The sequence below is a fragment of the Vanacampus margaritifer genome, chromosome 1, assembly GCF_051991255.1.
Source record: "Vanacampus margaritifer isolate UIUO_Vmar chromosome 1, RoL_Vmar_1.0, whole genome shotgun sequence".
Classification (NCBI taxonomy): Eukaryota; Metazoa; Chordata; class Actinopteri; order Syngnathiformes; family Syngnathidae; genus Vanacampus; species Vanacampus margaritifer.
The window spans coordinates 38578552-38599652 of NC_135432.1; the positions used below are offsets into that span (position 1 = coordinate 38578552).

Below are 21101 nucleotides of genomic sequence, written 5' to 3' on the forward strand. Positions count from 1 at the left end.
CGAGCTTCTCACCCTATCTCTAAGGGAGAGCCCGGCTACCCTGCGGAGGAAACTTATTTCGGCCGCTTGTATTCGGGATCTTGTTCTTTCAATCACGACCCACAGCTCGTGATCATAGGTGAGGGCAGGAACGTAGATCGACTGGTAAATCGAGAGCTTTGCCTTTCGGCTCAGCTCCTTCTTCACCACAACGGACCGATACAGCGTCCGCATCACTGCAGACGCTGCACCGATCCGCATCACTGCAGACGCTGTACCGATCCGCCTGTCGATCTCCCGCTCTAACCTACCCTCACTCGTGAACAAGACCCCAAGATACTTGAACTCCTCCACTTGGGGCAGGATCTCATCCCCGACCCGGAGAGGGCACTGCACCCTTTTCCGACTGAGGACCATGGTCTCGGATTTGAAGGTGCTGATCCTCATCCCAACTGCTTCACACTCAGCTGCGAACCGCCCCAGCGAGACCTGGAGATCACGGCTTGAAGAAGCCAACAGCACCACATCATCTGCAAAAAGCACAGATGCAATGTTGAGGCTACCAAACCAGACCCCCTCAACTTCGGCTACGCCTAGAAATTCTGTCCATAGAAGTTATGAACAGAATCGGTGACAAAGGGCAACCTTGGCGGAGTCCAACCCTCACAGGAAACAAATTTGACTTACTGCCGGCAATGCGAACCAAACTCTGACATCGGTCGTACAGGGACCGAATAGCCCGTATCAGGGGGCCCGGTACCCCATACTCCCGAAGCAACCCCCACAGGACTCCCCGAGGGGCACGGTCAAACGCCTTCTCCAAGTCCACAAAGCACATGTGGGCTGGTTGGGCGAACTCCCACGCACCCTTAAGGACCCTGCTGAGGGTGTAGAGCTGATCGACTGTTCCACGGCCAGGACGAAAACCACACTGCTCCTCCTGAATCCGAGATTCGACTTCCTGATGGACCCTCCTCTCCAGCACCCCTGAATAGACCTTACCTGGGAGGCTGAGGAGTGTGATCCCTCTTAAGTTGGAACACACCCACCATCCCGGTCTGCCAATCCAGAGGCACTGTCCCCGATGTCCACGCGATGCTGCAGAGACGTGTCAACCACGACAGCCCCACAACATCCAGAGCCTTTAGGAACTCCGGGCGGAACTCATCCACCCCCGAGGCCCTGCCACCGAGAAGCTTTCCAACCACTTCAGTGACTTAGACCCCAGAGATAGGGGAGCCCACCTCAGAGTCCCCAGACCCTGCTTCCTCAAAGGAAGGCGTGTCAGTGGAATTGAGGAGGTCTTCGAAGTACTCTCCCCACCGATTCACGACGTCCCGAGTCGAGGTCAACAGCACCCCATCTCCACTATACATAGTGTTAATGGCGCACTGCTTTCCTCTCCTGAGACGCTGGATGGTGGACCAGAATTTCCTTGAAGCCGTCCGGAAGTCGTTTTCCATGGCCTCATAAACTCCTCGCATGTCCGAGTTTTTGCCTCAGCGACCGCCGAAGCTGCAATCCGCTTGGCCAGCCGGTACCCGTCAGCAGCCTCCGAAGTCCCACAGGCCAAAAAGGCCCAATAGGACTCCTTCTTCAGCTTGACGGCATCCCTTACCGCTGGTGTCCACCAGCGGGTTCGAGGATTGCCGCCACGACAGGCACCAACCACCTTACAGCCACAGCTCCGATCGGCCGCCTCAACAATGGAAGCGCGGAACATGGTCCACTCGGACTCAATGTCCCCCGCCTCCACTGGGACAATGGAGAAGCTCTGCCGGAGATGGGCGTTGAAACTCTTTCTGACAGGGGATTCTGCCAGATGTTCCCAGCAGACCCTCACAATACGTTTGGGCCTGCCTGGTCGGACCGGCATCTTACCCCGCCATCGGAGCCAACACACCACCAGGTGGTGATCAGTTGACAGCTCCGCCCCTCTCTTTACCCGAGTGTCCAACACATACGACCGCAAATCCGATGACAAGACTACAAAGTCTTGTGCTTGAACATGGTGTTCATTATGGTCAGTCCGTGGCAAGCACAGAAGTCCAATAACAAAATACCGTTTGGATTGGATCGGGGGGGGCCATTCCTCCCAATCACGCCCCTCCAGGTCTCACTATCATTACCCACGTGAGCGTTGAAGTCCCCCAGCAGAACGAGGGAGTCCCCAGGGGGAGCGCTCTCCAGCACACCCTTCAAGGACTCCAGAAAGGGTGGGTACTCTGAGCTGCTGTTCGGTGCATAAGCACAAACAACAGTCAGGACCCGTCCCCCCACCCGAAGGCGGAGGGAGGCTACCCTCTCATTCACCGGGGTAAACCCCAATGTACAGGCGCCTAGCCGGGGGGCAATGAGTATGCCCACACTGATTGGTACCAGCCGTGTGTGGAGGCGAGTCCGACTATATCTAGTCGGAACTTCTCAGCCTCGCACACCAGCTCGAGCTCCTTCCCTGTCAGAGAGGTGACATTCCATGTCCCCAGAGCTAGCTTGAGTAGCCGGGGGTCGGACCGCCAAGGCCCCCGCCTTTGGCTGCCACCCAACTCACTGCGCACCCGACCCCTTTGGCCCCTTCCACCGGTGGTGAGCCCATGGGAAGGGGGACCCACGTTGCCTTTTCGGGCTGTGCCCGGCCGGGCCCCATGGGTATAGGCCTGGCCACCAGACGCTCGCCTTCGAGCCCCACCTCCAGGCCTAGCTCAAGAGGGGGGCCCCGGTGACCCGCGTCCGGGCAAGGGAAACGAAGATCCAAAGTTTGTGTTCATCATTGAGGTCATTTGAGCCATGCTTTGTTTGGTCCCTCACCTAGGACCTGTTTGCCATGGGTGGCCCTACCAGTAATTCACTGTTCATATAAAATAAACATCTCCTCCATACTTTGGACAATAAACTTGCCGGAGCATGTTGTGAATCTTGTCCGCATCTTCATTCAACTTTCCTCCCTCCCAAACTCAGCGCTATCTGACGTCACACAACTGCGACAAGTTTCGCGTGACTTTTTTACCCCCCACCCACGCACAAACAAATACGGGCTCCCGGGCGAAGTCTCGTGTGACTTAGAGTAAAGGAAATGCAGTTTCAACAGCTCGCTTGTGAATAATATTTCATTCTCATGGCATTGAATCAATCGCAACTGGACTGTTTTGGATGTGTTATAAAGCAGTTTTGAGCAGCTGTATCAGCAACATAAAACCGATTTATAACGTCATGACCGGGCCATCGGATAGTTTAAGCTATTTTTAGACCAATTAATTAGTCCGTGTGCCGGCACACTCACATCGTTAAACTCAAAACCGAATTTTCGGTTCCAATCGTTTTTTGTTACACCCTTAATATTTAAATTAGAGTAGAACATACCACGCCAATACCAATACATTATACAGTATAATAAAATACAAGGCAGAAATTTGGCATTTTACATGGATATGGAGGTCTCAGAGAAAACGGGTGTGTGTTTAGTCCGCAGAGGCGGTGCGGGGGTAGGTCCACACCTAGTGACGTCACAGAGTGAATACCCGCTCGTTTTCTCGGGTTGGGTGGAGCTGGTGCTCGGAGAGCAGAATGACCTAGAATTTCTCATAGAAGGGCGAATAGAGGAAAACACCACTTTGGTAATGTTCTTGGTGAGGAATTAGCATTTTAACATGGCTAAAAGCTCCAAAAAGTAGATTTTTCACATTACCGTCCCTTTAAATAATAATAATAATGCATCAGATTTATATAGCGCTTATTTGGACACTCAAAGACGCTTCACAATGGATACATTATTCATGTACTCACACATTCACTGTGGTGGCAGCGTGACGCGAGTACCCCTAGATGCAAAGTGCACTTCGAGGCGTGCTGCCACGTGGGGTGGACTCAAACGTTTGACTCCGCCCACACAGATTTTACATAATGGTTTGAAAAAAAATGTTTCTTTCTTTTTTACATCTTATGATGTAAAGTTTTTTTTTTTAATGCATTTTGGAGCATCCCTGGACGGTTAAGGTTAGTATTTAGGTTTACGTCAGTTTTTAGTTTTCTTTGTTCAATAGTGTTCAAACAATAATGTAAACATGATGTCATAAGATGGCACACAAAGCCGCCAGGCAATAGTTAAACAAAAGAGAAAGAAAAAAGCACTTAGAGGTCGAAAATCCGTGTGGGCGGAGTCAAACGTTTAAGTCCGGCACGCCTCGAACTGCACTGTGCATCCAGGGCTTACTTGACTGACGGAAGCTTGGCGGCCAGTGTGCGCCTACGGCCCCTCCGACCACCACCAAACATTCGCACCTTCTATACAGTACACCAGTGAGAGTGACACCGGAGTTAATGTGTGTGAAGTTTCTTGCCCAAGGACACAACGATACATGACTTGAGGAGAGCGGGAATCGAATAGCCGACCTTCCGTTTATTGGACGACTGGCTCTACCTCGTGTGGTCTCATTTTATGTTGTGCTGCCTACCCCTAGACCAGCACGTAACAGAGGATCAGTAACATCTTCAAATGTCACCTGCATTGCATCCCCATGCCAGGAAGAACCATTAATCTCTATTCACTATTGCATCATTGTGGTATAAATATAGACATCCACTTACTCTAAGAATAAATGTACAAAAGTTATCCCATATTTACTTATTTTTATTTTTATTGCAAAGCAATTAATCAACAGTGTGACCTATGTTTGACCTATGTGGGTTGAGGTCGTTTGGAGAGAAAAAGCTGCAGTTGCAACACAGGAACTCAAACCTGACAAGATAGCGGCTGGAACATTTTGCGGTTGAACTGTGAACTTTGACTGAAACTTTCCGTGCTGAACATAAACGTTTACATTATTGTCTGCGCAATGAGTCATATCCAAGATGATTGTCACGTTGCTGCTATATGTGGATCCCTAACCCTTAGAGCACCAATAGGCTATGTAACTATGGCCTACCCAATAAAAAGAGAAGATTCGGCGGAATATGCTTCAGAATGGTTAGGAGATTGTAATCTGTGCACATCTCTGTTTTGTTGTCCTCACGAGCAAAAATAATATAAGTCTGTTGTCTTCCTTCCTGGTCTGTTGTTTAATAAATGTTCTAGGTTGAATGAACCTGACACTTACCTTGGTAGCAAATAAATGGGTGTCGGGAGTGACAGTCGTGGTTCGTCCACTGTGCTGAGTTCTTTATGTTGGCCGCTATGCAGGAGGCATTTACACATGCTTCTGGCTTTTTCCTTTGCAAGCGCGAGAATACAATGCCACTTCCATCCGTCCACTTCCATGAGTCACGGTTAAGGCCAAGCCAGGCTTTTTGTTGACCAGTGAGCAGCCTAAATATATCGGCGTTCTCCGGCTCGTTGCTCACGCTAGCCAGTTCGCTGTTGTTCCTCTGGCAAGCCTCTTTAGCCATGTGCCAGGTCAGATTTTTATCCTGGAGGACGTATGATCCATTAAAATCTGGGAACAGAGTGTTTTGTTAAGTGATGAAGAACATGACGCACCGGTTTGAGCAATGTGACGCTCAAAAGTATACACGTCCATGACAGTGCAACCTCGCAAATTGTCACAAATTTCAAGGCAAATAGGCCTCTGAAACTTCTAAACTGTCATAAGAGACATCAAGGGATTGACCCTATGTGTGTGCACTTGTTTCTTCATTACTGCATGTATTTTGGTACGTTTTTAATTTATTTTTTGTTCCATTGCCATTAGCTTGCAAGTTTGACTGACTGACCGACCAACTAACAAGCTCACTAATCAATAGACAAACCTACCAACGTAATAAGTAGAAAACAGATTGATGGCACCAAGGTGCAGGTCTAAGTGTTTGAGAAGGACTTTTATTCTAGCTGCTATCAGATTGTTTAATGAAGGGGTGTCCAAACCTTTGCGTTTGAGGGCCACATACAGAAAATCAGAAGGACGCAAGGGCCACGCAATGTTATGAAAGGAACTTGTGTTAAGTCCTAAAAAAAAAGTGTACAAATAATTTCTTTGGCAAATAAAGGAAAACAATTCGATGGCCCTCCAAGAGCGGGATGGAAGAAGGGCCAGAAAAAACTGATTCATTGGTTACGACTGGAACGGATAACGACAATGATTCATGGATCATTAGAAGATATAGATGTGGGTGGGAAAGGGTGACCACTTTCAGAGGTCTGCGGATCCACCAGGGAAGGAAGAAGTGCAGAGACAACTGCACTGCAGTTGAGACAAGAGGAACCCAAAGCCAGGTCGTAAACCACAGTGCTGAGGGATCCAACGTTCCTGAGGAAAGAAAGGTGGAGGACACAGGAGGGCCCTTGGAGGATACCAATGCCTCTGGGAGAGGTATCCCTGAAGACACACTCAGAACACAAAGCAACCCTAGCAACCAGGAACAAGGCCAGAGAAGAGAGAGGGAACCCGCAAGGAGGCACCATTTCCGTCTGGCAGAAGCTGGACAAGGACTTCAGTCGTATCCTGGAGCATGCACTGCGTGGCCAGGTGGAAACCAAGCTGAACAGCATTGGAGACATCCTGTATGATGAATGCAGGGTCAGATTTGGAGTCATGTCTGGAAGGCATAGACTTGGCCCAATGCAGAAGGAGAGGAGAGAAGCTGGTGAAGAGGCGGCGTCAACTCCGAAAGCAGTGGAGGAAGGCAAGCAAAGATGAGAAGGAGGGCCTGAAGCCACTGTGGGAGGAGGTGAAGAAAAACCTTGCAGGTCTGCGTATGGCAGAGTGCATTCGGAAGCGCAGAAAGCGGAAAGAGAAGGAGCGAAGTAAGCTCTTCAAAAATCCTTTCAAGCATGCGAGTCAGCTGCTAGAGGACTAGAGAAGCGGGAAGCTGGAGATCACCAAATCTGAGCTGGAGAATTACATCAAGAAGTAGTAAATCAGCTGGGATCCCCTGGTTATGTTCCTCGCCCAGCTCCCCCGGCCTTCCTGTTTAATGCTGCCCTCCCCAAACTCAGTGAGGTAGCAGATGTGGTCAGGAAGGCAAGAGCAGCCTCAGCCCCAACCCTAACAGGATACCATACAAACTGTACTGGACCTTTCGCGCATATGGGTCTGTGCCCCATCAGCTCATCGAGTTCGCCTTGGACTTCGTCCACATTCCTGCCTAATTAGAGCCCTGGTTGCTAAGTACTTTGAAGCCCTCCAGATGTTCTGCACCCATCAGGACTTCACGACAAGCTGGCAATAGCTTGAAGTTGGCATTGCCATGGGGTGCTCAATCTCTCCCATCGGTTTGTTGCAGCCTTTGAGATCATTCTCATAGGAGCAAGAAAGATGGTTGGAGAAGTAAAACTGCCTTCAGGTCAAAGGCTACCACCAGTGAGAGGCTACATGGATGATATCACCACCATACTCCAGACAGCAGCATGCAAATCAAGACTGCTGCAGAGGATAGACAAACTTGTGAGTTGGGCGAGGATGAAGATCAAACCCTAAATCACACAGTCTATCAGGAGAGGAGTCAGAAGCGAAAACACCATATTTGTCGCAGGTGGTGAGAATATCCCATTGCTGTCACATCTGCCTGTCCGCAGCCTGGGCCGCACTTACATAGTAGAGCTCTCTGACAGGCAGATGGGGGAGACTGTGAGGCAACAGCTTGCAGATGTCCTGGCCAGGATCAATCAGAGCCTACTCCCCGGCAAGTACAAAGTGTGGTGTTACTAGTTCATACTGTACCCAAGAGTGACGTGGCATCTGAAGATCAGCGAAATTCCTTTCTCAGTGGTAGGCAAGATGGACGGGCGAGCAAATTCGCTCATCGGGAAGTGTCTGGGACTGCCAAGATGCCTCTCAGGTGTAGGCCTCTGCCATCCATTAGCAAGGGATACAAGCAAGAGAAGGCCCGGTTGGTGCTGGAAATGAGGGAATCCACTAACCAACTGGTGAGAGCAGGTCGAGCAGGCCTGGGGAAGGGCGAGGCTCTCTTATTCTGGTCAAAGGCCTCCAAGGAAGACCAACAAGCCATGGTGGTGGCCGAAGTGGCAAGAACTGAGCAGGAACGCCTTAATTTCAAAGCAGTGTCCCAGGGACAGCAAGGGCGTTGGGCATCATGGGAAGGTGTCACAAGCTGGCCCATGTCATGGTCTGACCTGTGGAAGATCCCCCAAGCCAGGCTTAACTTTCTGATCAAAGCAACAGACACCTTGCCCTGTCCCAGAAACCTCCACCAATGGTTTGGTGCTGAAGAGACTTATCCCCTTTGCAACACCATCAATGCGAGTTTTCAGCACATCCTGCAGGACAACACTGTCCCAAGACCGCTACAGATGGTGACACGACCTAGTGTTGAAAAAGCTGGCAGAGGCATGCAGACAGGAGGCAAACCACAGACCTTCTGCCCCAGGCCGACATATCATCTAGTTCACAAGGGCTGGAGAGAAAGCTAAACCGTCTCACCAGGGAAATACATCAAGACTCCTCTCATCGGGCAGCGAGTGGAGCATGAGGGTGAACCTGGGGAGGCAACTCCAGTTTCCCAGGGAGATTGACGAAACAAACATCGCTCAGTCCATACCTAGCCATTTGGTCAGAAGCTCCTTGGACAGTCCTTTTTTGAGCTCACTGTCCCATGGGAAGGGGGCTTGGAGGCTGCTAATGAGCGGAAGCGAGCCAAGTATGCAGACCTGGCAGCAGAGAGAACCCTGCCGTCGCTCCGTTCTTGCTCCGAGGACGTTCTGGGGTTAAAGGAGCGAAACGTCAACGACTGGTCGTCCCCAGCTGTTGACACGCATTGGCCCACAGAGGTGTTCAGTGAGGTGCCACAGTACATCTGCTATCAAGGCACTGTTGGAGGTGCATCAGGCAGCAATGAAAGTTGAAAATTGCTACATTATCTAAAGCAATTTATTTGTAATAGTGGCGCCTATTTTTTTACATCCACCCTTCTTACTTTAACCATCTCCAAACATGTTTTTTTAAAACTGTATTTAGTATATGTTGCGGGCTACTGAACAATGGATGGTGGGCCGCAAATGGTCCCAAGGCCGTAGTTTGGACACCACTGGTTCAATGCACAGGGTAAATTTCCACTTTTTATTTTTATTTGTAATATTGTAGTGTGAATGATGGATGCATGAATGTTACTGTGGTATGTGTGAGCTGCTGCAACAGCATAATTTCCTGAAAAGGATCGTTTAAGTATCTACTAAACAACTAACCTACATCGTTACTAGCAAACTAACTAATTCATCGAGTGACAAATGGACTATTGATTCTAATGCTGCGTTTACGCCGCATGTGAAATGAAATGTTGCCTCGCGCACATCGTGGGAGTTGATTGTGGGCGATCATTTGTGCTTTTGCGTGTCATTCGCACCAGATTTACTGAAGATTTTCTTGTTTAAATTCAAAACAGGGGTAAAAGAACCACTTTTCTTCAATTCACAAATAACCACAGACGACATATAGCAACCACAGCTGCTTTATTCTTGTTGTACAACTCACAGTCTAAAAACAGTTGGTTCAAAAGTAATCCAATTATGGATCAAAAATGGACCGATCCACTTAATGGGTCAATTTGACCCAACTTTCTGGGTCTTTTTATACAAAATGACCCAATCTTTTGAACACGTAAAGGATCTGCTCAATATTTATTAGTTGTTTTATGCTGAAAGACTCATTTTTAGACTCAAAGTTGGGTCAAATCTACCTCTAAGTAGAGGATCGGTCAATTTTTTTACCCATAGTTGGGCTATTTTGACCCAACTGTTTTTTAGAGTGCAATGTGAATTTTGTCGCCTTGTCCAGGAGCTTGGCGTGGATGTCTGCAGCGTGACATGAGGTGGTGTCCAGGTTGATAAACCATAGGCTACCTACACATAGATGCACACATACAGTACATGATGCACGCATACAGACAGCAATGACACACAGGCATGACTGATTAAATTAAATACTCAATGACATATTAGAATTTGGTACTTATGTACAGTAATATCTGGGTAGCATGTTATGCACCTTGATGACGAATGTTTGTTGCTGCCATCGTGAGAGCCGGCTGGGCTCATTCAAAGTAATTAGCGATGCTGTTGACATGTCATTTGTCCTCAAATGTTTAACGGTTAAAGTACCTCAACCATGTTACCTCATTATGGAAGGATTAAGAATGTTAATGAGGATTGTTGATATCTGTTGATTATCTAATGATATTAGTTAAATATTGCTAATATTTATTCATGATTTTATAGAACTAGAATATGTGATAGTTAATGTACATTAACGTGATTAAGAATTATGGTATTGTCAGGCTGTGTCCAAGAGTGTCCACTCAGAGAAACGCTTTGATTCAGGTTGAGCGACTTCACGCAGCGTGTCACTTGCATAGTACTGCCGCTGAGAAGCGCGTGTAGACACCATTTTTGAATTAGTAGATTCACGCCTCTTTCATGTTCCCAAGCGTCGGCCGAGCCGCTATCTTGTATGTGTAGTGGGGGCAAGGCTGAGCCGCCATCTTGGGCGGGTCGAGAACAGAGTGAATTACTATTGTGAATGAGAAGTGGGAATTGAGTAAGTAAGAGCCGGTTACTGTTTGTGAGAATAGTGACTTGTATTTTGAAGACGTACGTAATATAACTTGAGTTTGTTGCAACTTGTGAATTTCAGCTGGCTGAATTTGAAGTTGTGTTTTTGTATCCTGGGAATTTAATCCGCTGTGCACCGCGACGTGACGACGCTCTGTCTTATGTACCTCGGAGTAGCTACCCGAGGCTAACTTAACGGCTTTAGAGTATTGTCCCCGTTTTTCCTCTCGATCGTGGAAGACGTATTGGGTGTGATTGTTTTATCGCGAGCCCAATAACAGCTCGGCCGCCGCCGTACCCCTGTATTCTGGGACACCAGACATGTACCGCGCCCGCCCGCTCACACGGTGGCGCCTTTGTCCTTGTGAATTTGAGCTGTCTGTGGTTCAGAAGAGGGCTAGCCGCCAGGCTGCAAAGCTTGCCCGCTAGCCGTCCAGTTATTGAACCTGCCTTGAGGCTGACCGCCTCTTGTAGGCCCAAAGGCTATTACACGAGTGTATCGTGGCCCACCGGCCGCAACAGAGTTGTTCTCCGCTCGCTTGCTGAAGAGCTAACCGGCCGGCACCGCTAGAACTAAATGCTAAGCATTCACCGACTTTGATTTCAATCCCGTGTCGAGCCTCCCTCTCCCTCGAGTGGCCTTAGCTACCAAGGGATGCGCTAGATAATAACAATTATCTACTCCAATTAAACACATTCGTGGTCTAGTCGACTGCTTGTGTTTAATTACTATATTAAAAACCGATCGCGTTCTAGTCTCCTATGACGTGTAGGCCCGCGGTTGAGGAAAAGAAACAAGGTTTACACCCGTGGTAGCTCATTTTTAAAGAGTGTTAGCTTGCTTGCATAAACAATATACACTGTTGGTTAAGCATATTAAAATAAGTATTTGCACTGTTGTGAGTTACTTTCTTCTAGCTTTCTCCTACTTTTGCTTCCCTAGCACTAGTCTAGACAAGTCATTCCCTTTTTAATATTTTGTTGCTGTCTGGTTTGCTTATTTTGTCTGGCTCTCCGCCATTCTATTGTTTTCATTATTTAAAATTTTCCCCCGTTTGTTTACTTTTGTTTTACAGTTAATTAAGAAGGTTGTGAGTTCCAAGTGATATATTAGGGATTCAGCCCTAATGTTTTTGTACAGTTTTACAGATTAGTCTTAACCAAATCCATAAGAGACATTCGCATACTGTGCTGACACTCCAGCTAGTTTAGTTGACTAAGATTATTGATCCATTTCAATTTTATTTACCCTTTCGGTTTTTGGTTTATTTAATTAAATTTTAATTTTAACTTTTATCTCAGCTTTTAAATGAGTGAGTGAATCAAATTGAATTTAGACAAACTTGGGATAGATTTCTCACAACTTGCTGCAAATATTCTCTTTTGTTACCCGTTTCCTTTCTGACCGCTTGAACCCAGTGTGTATTGTTGACGATAATACTTGATAGCGGTAGTTAGGTATTCGCGTACGCCTAGCTGATTAACTACTAAACACTAGTTAATCGTCTAATAAAAAAAATAATAATAAAAAAAAGTTAATTGTTGACAACATGGCTGCATTACGAGAAGCTCCCAGCCCATGTGAGAGCCTTGAGTCCCTGGCACTGCTCGTTCAGACACTGACTAAGGATATCTTACCGGGATACGCGGACTCTGTTAAAAATGCAAATGTTGATACACTTAACAGTAACCTCGCGCAGCTCATGGGCGAAGCTGAAACAACCGCCCCTCGAGATAATTCACTCCATTCGAATGCTCGGATGTCTAACAGTGAATCTTGTTGCGCATCTGAGGTTGAGCAATGCGGAGGATTGCCAGTTGAAACACCACCGCGAAGTGGCCCGACAGCAGAACCGTGAAGCAGCGGCGCAGCTGGAAGCCACCAACGAACGAGTGGAAGTTGTTGAGATCCAACTAGGTGGCATTAAAGCGCAGTTGGAAGACGCAGACGCCGAGCAGGCTGACAACTCAGACAGCGATGCAGACGTATTTGCATCCGACGATGACTCCCCTCAAAAGATTGGTGAATTAACACGAGCTCTCACATCCGCCGAGGACACAATTCGAGAGCAAGAAAGACTGCTGAGAAGCGCTGCTGACAAAATTCATAAGCTTAAATCAGAGGTGACTGACCTGACTGACCGACCAATAAGAGACCAACTTCGACAAAACAAAGTAAATTACTTGCGGGTTAGTTTGCTCCTAGCTCAGTCATCCGACGACGTGAATGGTACAAACCCTTAGGGAGGAACGCCATTTTCAATTAGACCGCTCGTACGACTTGCAGACAAAATTAGCATTGACTGGAGCCGAGGTTAACCGCCTCTGACAATGCCAGCAGGACTATGAGACAGAGTAAGCTCAGATTAAACATGAGTTACAGTGCGCGCAGCAGTTAAATAATGTTGCCAGAGGAGCACCCCTTTTGGGAGAGCCACCTGCAGGCAGGCCTCTTGATTTCAGAGCCACAGCACCACAGCTGAAACTGCTGCCTGAGCCCGACACCGGATGGAGGACGCCGCCAGTGACCACGGGCGCGTTAAGCTTGGCACCGTCGCTGGACGCGCCCCCACGAGGTTTGGGACCATCACCTTCCAAGGCAGGACCACACACGTCTCCTTCGAAGAACCGGCTGCGAAGTCGCAACATCTTCTTGTGTGACCTTGATCTGACGCAGGGCACGCCCCTCGCAACATGGGAGGTGTCCAGGTACAAGGTACACCCGTCTTTGACTCTGTCCTCGTCTTGTGGGCTGACAAATCAGCCATTCTTACAGCTTTTGCTGACGACTTGCGGGATCATGACCCAAACATTTCTGTTGTCTCTAAGTCTTGCCGGGTCCACCTTGCCGTTCAGGTAGACACCATCAACAATCTAGGGGCCCTGAACAAGACTTCTTGGACATTCAATAACTCTTGGCTAAGGCTGGGAATTAACGCCCGGTTGCACGTTAGCCATCACCCGCAGACTAATCTCACCGTGACCTATTTGCTGCAAACATTCTCTTTTGTTTATCTGTTCCCCTCTGACATGATGACCAAACGGCAAATTAAGCTTCCCCTGCACTTGACGTACCAGCTGTGAGAAACTAACCTAGCTGTGGCATACACGGCCTCCCAGTACGTGGAAGACCTGCAGACCCACCTCCAGGCCACGTTCATGTTTGACGACTTAAAGAAAGCGTAGGTCAGAAAACCTACTACGACAGAAAAGCATTGCGAACGGAGGCTCAAATCGGTGATCGAAAGTGGTACTATTTTTTTCGCGCAACCAAACAACCCTCGAGACCAGCGCGCGAAACTGACAGGGGGGGGGGGGGGCACTGGCGGACACTGACTCAGCAACCCAGCCAGCACTCTCGACACAGTCAACGGACCCAACAGACTGTGATGAGTAAAAGCACCAGGTGTGTGTAATGGGGGGGGGGGGGGGACCGGGGGGGGGTTGGGGTCCCCGCTGCACCTGGTGGACAGAAGATGAACTTGATGTACCCTAGTTAACACCACAATAAGTGAAGTTAATTCGCATGCTTTGTGGCTACTAGGAAATTATGCTGATGACAATTCCGATGTTTGGTATGACTACTGTAGGGAATCAACCAATTGGCTAGGATTGCTGACAAATAATGACTAGAAGTTAACATACTATGGTTTACAGTCTATTTGGCTACTGACGCTTGGTGGAACACTTAAGGGTACGATCCTAGCCGTAACACCGATAGTGCTATGTGGAATTAGATAAGATAAACCGTGAAATGATTGGCACCAGTAATTCAAAGTTTATGCACACTTAAATTGTTGTGATACTCCTGAATGACATGCTGCGTGAAATCAGTTCTAGTGTCTCAGCTAGTTATGAAAAGCTTTCTACACGTTTTTTTTTCTTCTCTTCAATTTTTTTGGGTTGGGGGGGGGGGGTTCATTCCCCTAGTTACTCAGGATTTGATAATAGCCTTATAGCCCTAGGACCGGTTCGCGTTTTTTTTTTTTTTTTTTTGCGTCTGTCTCAGGCCCTTGCCTGTTTCTGGGACCAGAGTCCCTTGGTAGCAAATACAGTACCTAGTGAGACACCCCAGTTAACTGAATACACATAGACGTACACTGACAACACCCGACATACACTGCATGCACATAGCCCCGCAGAAATGTAGGGTAAACTTGCACCAGTGGTATGTGTTTCTTGTTGCAGTGGAGCGTGACTGGGACTACTGCCGTCTGAGCGTGACATGGACCTCTGCCACGGATCATCTGGACCCGTCAACCTGGACATCCTGAGGATTCATCCCGATTAACGACTGCAACGAATATTGCCCGTCACCCTCAATTTTTTCATTTTATGTGCCTTTTTAAACATTTCTCCTTGGGGAATGTGTGTGCGTGTCTTAACTCTGTGTTGTCAGTTCAAAAGGACTCTTTGAGTTTCCCTCCGGCAGGAACTGAACTTCGGTTTATAAACCCCAGGAAACGCATACCACAGCTCCGACAGACCTGAAATCCTGTCTGATAAGCAGTCCCCAGACCATATTTTATGGTCTGGCCTATCCACAGGAATTAGCCATGTGTTTGTTGGGGGGGAAACAATGCCCCGCGAAGGTGTATGGTACAACAGTGCCCTCCAACGGTCACTATCGATTATCCTCAAGAATCCTGCCACTCCTAATTAATCTGAAATCTACATAATTCGGGACATACACGGACTCTATGTACTTGACTGACATCAAGTAACTCCTGTTGTTTATCTTTGTACACAACCTGTATGTCTATCTCAAATGAATGATGTGTGTAATTTCTGTAGCCACCTAAGTTTAGCTAATTAGTAAGCTTAGCCGATTCAATAACTTTATGATCGTGGTAATGTTTGATGAAATGTGTTCAGAATGATAAATTAAGCATTTGGCTTCAAAACTCGGAAGTTAAGTGATCGTTGTGCACATTAACTTCTAGTGTCGTTCACAGCAACTGGAACAATGCCGCAGGCGAAAAATAAAAGCCACTGTATCGTACTAGGATGCTGTTCCTGTGTTTTAGACTTTATTAAAACAGCCTTACCTTTCATTTCATTCATTTCCCTGCGACACTGAAGTAAAACAGAAGTACATTCGAGCGATTTGGCGGTAGAAAGGACCACATTTTCCAAGCCTTTTCCCTTGGATTAACTTTACACTACCTCCTACGTGGGAATCTGTGATTGATCGATGCTGCAATCAAACAAGCCTTCATCGGAAACTTGGTCAGTATATACTGGGATTATGGCACATGTACAAAAACACAAACACACATCAGATGTTACCACCATCATCATTGAAAACAGACTATAATACTTCCGTGTTTTGTGAAAAAAAGGTCTATGCTCTTGGTAGGGTTGCTACCTTCGATTTGTGAAAAAAAAGGGACACCTGACCAAGCTCGGGCACTTAACAGTGAAGCTTGAAATTATTCATACCCCCGGCAAATTTTGAATATGTGGACATTTTAGCATGACAAAATCCCAAAAGAGACAGCAAAAATGGTTAAGAAATGGTTCGCGGACAAAAATATTAACGTTTTGCAGTGGCCCAGACAGTCCAGACTTGAATTCAGTTGAAAATCTGTGGAGGGAACTAAAGATCAGGGTGACGACAAGAAAAGCTCATTGCTAAAAATGAATGGGCAAAAATATCAGCCGAGTCATGCAAAAAGCTGATCAGCAATTATCGGATGCGTTTTATTTGCTGTAATAGCCAATAAAGGCTTTTCTATTGATTTTCGAGGAGAAAGGTACAAATACTTTTGGATGTGCCACTTTTTATTCAAATGTATATAAAAGTTTAGAATTTTTTTTTCCCACAGAGAGAGAGACTGTAATGCAATGTATGTCTGAACTTAGTGTAAAATCCATTATTCAGCTAGTCACACACTGTAAACTACAAACAAGGCATACACTCTAAAAAACAATAAGGTACAAACACAACATGGCAACGTGTATTGTACTATTCTAGAAAAACCTCACCCACAATTATGTACGTGCGGTTCTACAAAAAGCCACAATATGGTACAAGTGTCGATATACAGTACATAGGCTACCTTCTTGTTCACATTTTTTGTTCAAATTGATGTAGAAATGTCTGAAAATCCCATTGTTTTTCTCTACACTCTTTCGTCGTGACTCAATGACTTCCCTGAATTACCGTAATGACAGTAGTTTTTCTGTAAAGCAATAGGGCTTAGCTTTCAGACACCATTGTAATTTTTCAAATGGCACAAATGGTGCCAAAATTATGGTAATCTAAAGTGCACCTACGGAAATGTGGCGCCGGTGGCGCACTCGGTAAAAAGTGTTCCACAGCAGCGCAGACTACAGAATTAAGGAAATCAAATGAGCTTTTGGCATTCTTCCTAAAATGCGGGACAAATCGTGTCCTGGAAGAGAGTTTTATTTTCCCAGGACAGCTGGTAAAAAAAGAGAAAAATTCTTGGAAAAACTTTACATTGCTGTAAAGTCGGGAGATTAGCGGGAGATATGACAGATCGTGAGCCACGAGGTCGATAGGGTTGAAATTCGGGTGTCTCCTGCCTGACACAGTTACATTACTAAGTCATGCAAACATGGTGCTATGTGCTATATTAAGTGGCGTTATGTCATCCGTGATTCCTTGCAAAATGAAAAAGTGGTTCTTCTTACCGTATATCCAACTTTAAATAGGCAATGCCCAGCCTCTTCAGTGATGCGAGAGACGGGAATGCACAAATGAGCATCCAAGATTGAAGACTTGCGATTAAACTACCGCAGGAACACAAGGTGACAGTTCACTTTGTGTGCGGTGTAAACATGTATATAAGACTTAAGATAGGATTGTATGGATTTATATGAAAAGGGAAAAGAGAGCATCTCACTGCAGATGGACGGAAGCAGTTGGTCACACTGGTTGATTATCCAGTATTCGTTGTCGTATAGAACACAATTTTCTGTGTCCGGCATTTTGTTTTGTTCTCCAGGATTCCACTTGCTGTAGTCACAGTGCAACTTGAAGGTCTTCCCCGATGACCACTTCCAGCTTGGCAAGTACAAGCCGATCCAGGCAAACTGCGAGTGAAGCAACAATTTTTTTTTTGTGTGAATCGATATTATATATTATCTATATATATATATATATATATATGTATATATTATATTTATATATATATATATATATATATATATATGTGTGTGTATCTATATTATATATTATCTATATATATATATACATTTATGTATATATTTTATATATATGTGTGTGTGTGTATCTATATTATATATTATCTATATATATATATATGTATATATATATATATATATATATATATGTATATAAATAAATACATATATATGTGTGTGTGTGTGTGTGTGTACATGTATATATATGTATATATTAGAGTTGTCGAATGATTAAATTGTTTAATCAGATTAATTACATTTTAGAATTTTGATTAATCACGATTAATCGCTCAATAAAAAAGGCTTTTTAATCAACATTTTTCCCCGCCAAATTTGATGAGCACCAGGTTATGTGTTGATTCTTTTGATATTTAATATTATGAGGACGTCTTCCACATTTTTTGATCCACTGCACCCGCTCATCCTCCTCTTTTTCTAATCGGTTAATTACTTGCATAATTTAAAATGGAAAAAAAAAATCTATTATTTTGACATGAACAAAAATTCTAAATGTGATATGCAAAGATTTATTAAATGCTTTACTTTAATAAATGTAATTATGTTTATTGCTCAAACAACCTGTCCTACCTTAAACGTAGCCATTGACTGTCACGCTAAAGGATAATCTATGGTTAAAATTAATAGTGCGATTAATCTGTGTTAATTCATGATTAATGTAAAAAAAAAATTGTGATTAATTTATCAGTTAACGCTAATATATATATATATATACATACATACGCTCAATGTAATGTTATGTCATGTCAGCATATTATGTGCTATCTTACCAAGTAAATAACCAACCAACTAACTAACTAAATAAATAAATATTTTGCAAACTAATTCAATAACTGGCTGGCTGTTTAACCGATTAAAGCAGTAACTAAATAGCAAACTCACTAAACTGACTGGCAGACAGATGAACTAACTGATCATCTGACCAACTAACAAACCGAATTCTAACTAACTAACTACAAGTTCTTTCTATCCAGATAAAATCCCAGAAATAAATTAAGACACCAGCTCCTGTGATGCAAGCACACAACTATCATTTAAAAGTTAGTCATTCCTACATTGGAAATATGACATTTTTCATTTTATCTCTGTCCAGTGTCATCCTATGATTACCTGTTCTCCCTTGTGCATTTTGCCGAGGTCCACCATGTCCATCATGGTCTTCACATCCTCCTCGTCGTGTAAAGCAGCAAGGTTGTGCTGCTTGTCTTTGCAGTAACGCAAGGCCTCATCCCACGTCTTTGACGAATTAACAGCATAGAAGCGACGGTGACCACTGGTGCATGATGCACACGAACCTGATGAAGAGAGAATCGTGTGGAAGTGACACATCTGTGGACATCAGCACATCCAAAAATTCAAGCACTTGCCTAATGCAATGATAGCCACGACCAGAAGAACTTTATCCATCATTGTGGTCTGGTGCATCACTGTCAGAACTCTTATTCAGTGTCGTCACCTTCATTTGTTTTCATGCAAACCAAAAACAGGAAGTCTTCTTGCTTCCTCTTTCCATGACCGAAGTCCACATGATGGTAATGAAGTTTGGTTGTAAAATGCCTCATAGCAGCAGTTTATGGATGACAAACTAAACTTGACCAACTGTGCAGTTAATGTTGAAGTTATGTATTAAGGCACGCTCCTCACAGGCTTCGCAGCCAGACCGGGGCCATAAATTCCCATTTAATATAAATAAAAATCCAGCTAATTAGTGTCTTTTAAACAATGAAACATGACTCTAATACAAACCTCGTTCCCTTCTCAACCAGGTGCTAAAGAATCGTTCAGTGAATTACTTATAATCTTTAGTTTTCTCTGTTTTACTGTGGCACACACACGTCTTCTCTGCTCTTGGAAGATGGCGCTATTAGCCGTACGTCGGTTAATTACGTCAGTTCCTGTCGGTTAATGAGACCTTTTCCTGTATCCTTCAAAATAAATGTTACGGTGTGAGAGTGGAGGACCCAAATGCAGGAAGGTAGGAGAGCCACGGCAGGGATGAGGATAACTTAGTTTTAATAAAAAAAAAACAAGGAAACACAAAATCACGCCCGAGGGCGGACAAAACGGCGAGTCACTGGGATACGGAGTAGATTCACGTAGAAGCGCTACAAGTCAGGTCTGGTGAGTAGCGTCACGGAGTAATAACCCGACATTCCTCGCTGTTTCTGCCAGGCGTTTATCTTGGCCTGATGGGCTGATGGGCAGCAGGTGTGTTTGGCGGGCTCCGCCCTCCAGCTGTTCCCCCAGTGACTGCAAGGGAAACAGAAACAGCTGACAGCAATCATGACAATAAAAGCATCAATTATATTATAATAGCACAATAAAACAAAGCAATTCTGCAATACAAAAATGCAATTCCAAAAATAATAGCAGGGTCATTGACATGCAGTGTGGTGCAATTGAGCGCATTAAAAAGAGCATCTTTTAAAGTAATTCAAGACCACAATACATTTTTACGAACAGATATTGGAGTGGAGAAACAATAAACTGATGGCAGCGAGGGACAAGAAAATAGAAGGCACCTATGGCGACTGCGAATCACAGCACTGATCAAGGTTATTCTAGGATTAGTCCAAATTAACTAATGTTAATATTTTACGGTGATTGTGTGATTTACTGGATAGTAAAACGATTCCGTTTTCATCCGCTAGAGTGTGCTAACGCACTCGGTAAATATTTTGCAACGCTACTGCTCAAGATTATGTATTGTTTACTATGAATCTGTATTTCTGTATGATTTATTTTTGTTTTAAGGTATTTACAAAGGGCAAGGTTAAAATGTTTAGATACAATGTCAATTGTACTCAAAGAAAATACTGTCAAGGCTATAAAACTTAATAATTTAAGGCAATTCATGTACTGTATAGTATATGTCTTAAATAAAATAAAAGGATACACAAAACATACCGTTTGAGTTATAAATGGGATTTTTTTGTTTATTTGTACTGTAGCCCTTATGGTGTGTTCACACAAGGAAGATTTAATAAAAACTATGAAGCATCAGTTGGAGAGACCACCTTTCTTTCAACCGAAGATGCTACACTGCACGGTCAAGTAAGTATAAAGCAAATGGACTGGTGTTTCAAGTGCTCCCCCTTCTGGCAACAGTTGACAAGATCTTACCAGCTCAGTAGCCTTGTGGTACAGTGTCCGCCCTGAAACTGTGAGGATGCAGGTTGAATCCCTGGCCTGGTCATACCAAAGAATATAAAAATGGGACCCATTACCACCCTGCTTGACACTCAGCATTGTGGGGTTAGATCAACAAATGATTCCTGAATGCGGCCCCTGCTGCTGCTCACCGCTCCCTCAGGGGATGGGTCAATTGTGGAGAACAAATTTCGCCCCACTTAGGTGGGTGTGACAATCATTGGTACTTTAACTTTATTTTGCTTCTTTTAATGCACATATTAGGACACTCAAATTTACTGTATTC

At 45.1% G+C, this 21101-nt stretch overlaps 1 protein-coding gene across 2 annotated transcripts in view; it reads right to left on the bottom strand.

Annotated features, from left to right (window-relative positions):
- LOC144040285 (C-type mannose receptor 2-like) overlaps positions 1-19533 on the bottom strand; it is a 29043-nt gene extending 9510 nt beyond the window's left edge. For both annotated transcript variants that reach the window (XM_077554384.1, XM_077554375.1), the window contains exons 1-4: positions 19412-19533; positions 18776-18960; positions 17347-17536; positions 5073-5408 (exon numbers count right to left, since the gene is read on the bottom strand). In XM_077554384.1, coding sequence (XP_077410510.1) covers positions 5073-5408; positions 17347-17536; positions 18776-18820 — 571 coding nt within the window. In that variant the 5' untranslated portion in view covers positions 18821-18960; positions 19412-19533. The remainder of the gene's footprint in view (positions 1-5072; positions 5409-17346; positions 17537-18775; positions 18961-19411) is intronic.
- Between the last annotated feature and the right edge of the window lie 1568 nt (positions 19534-21101).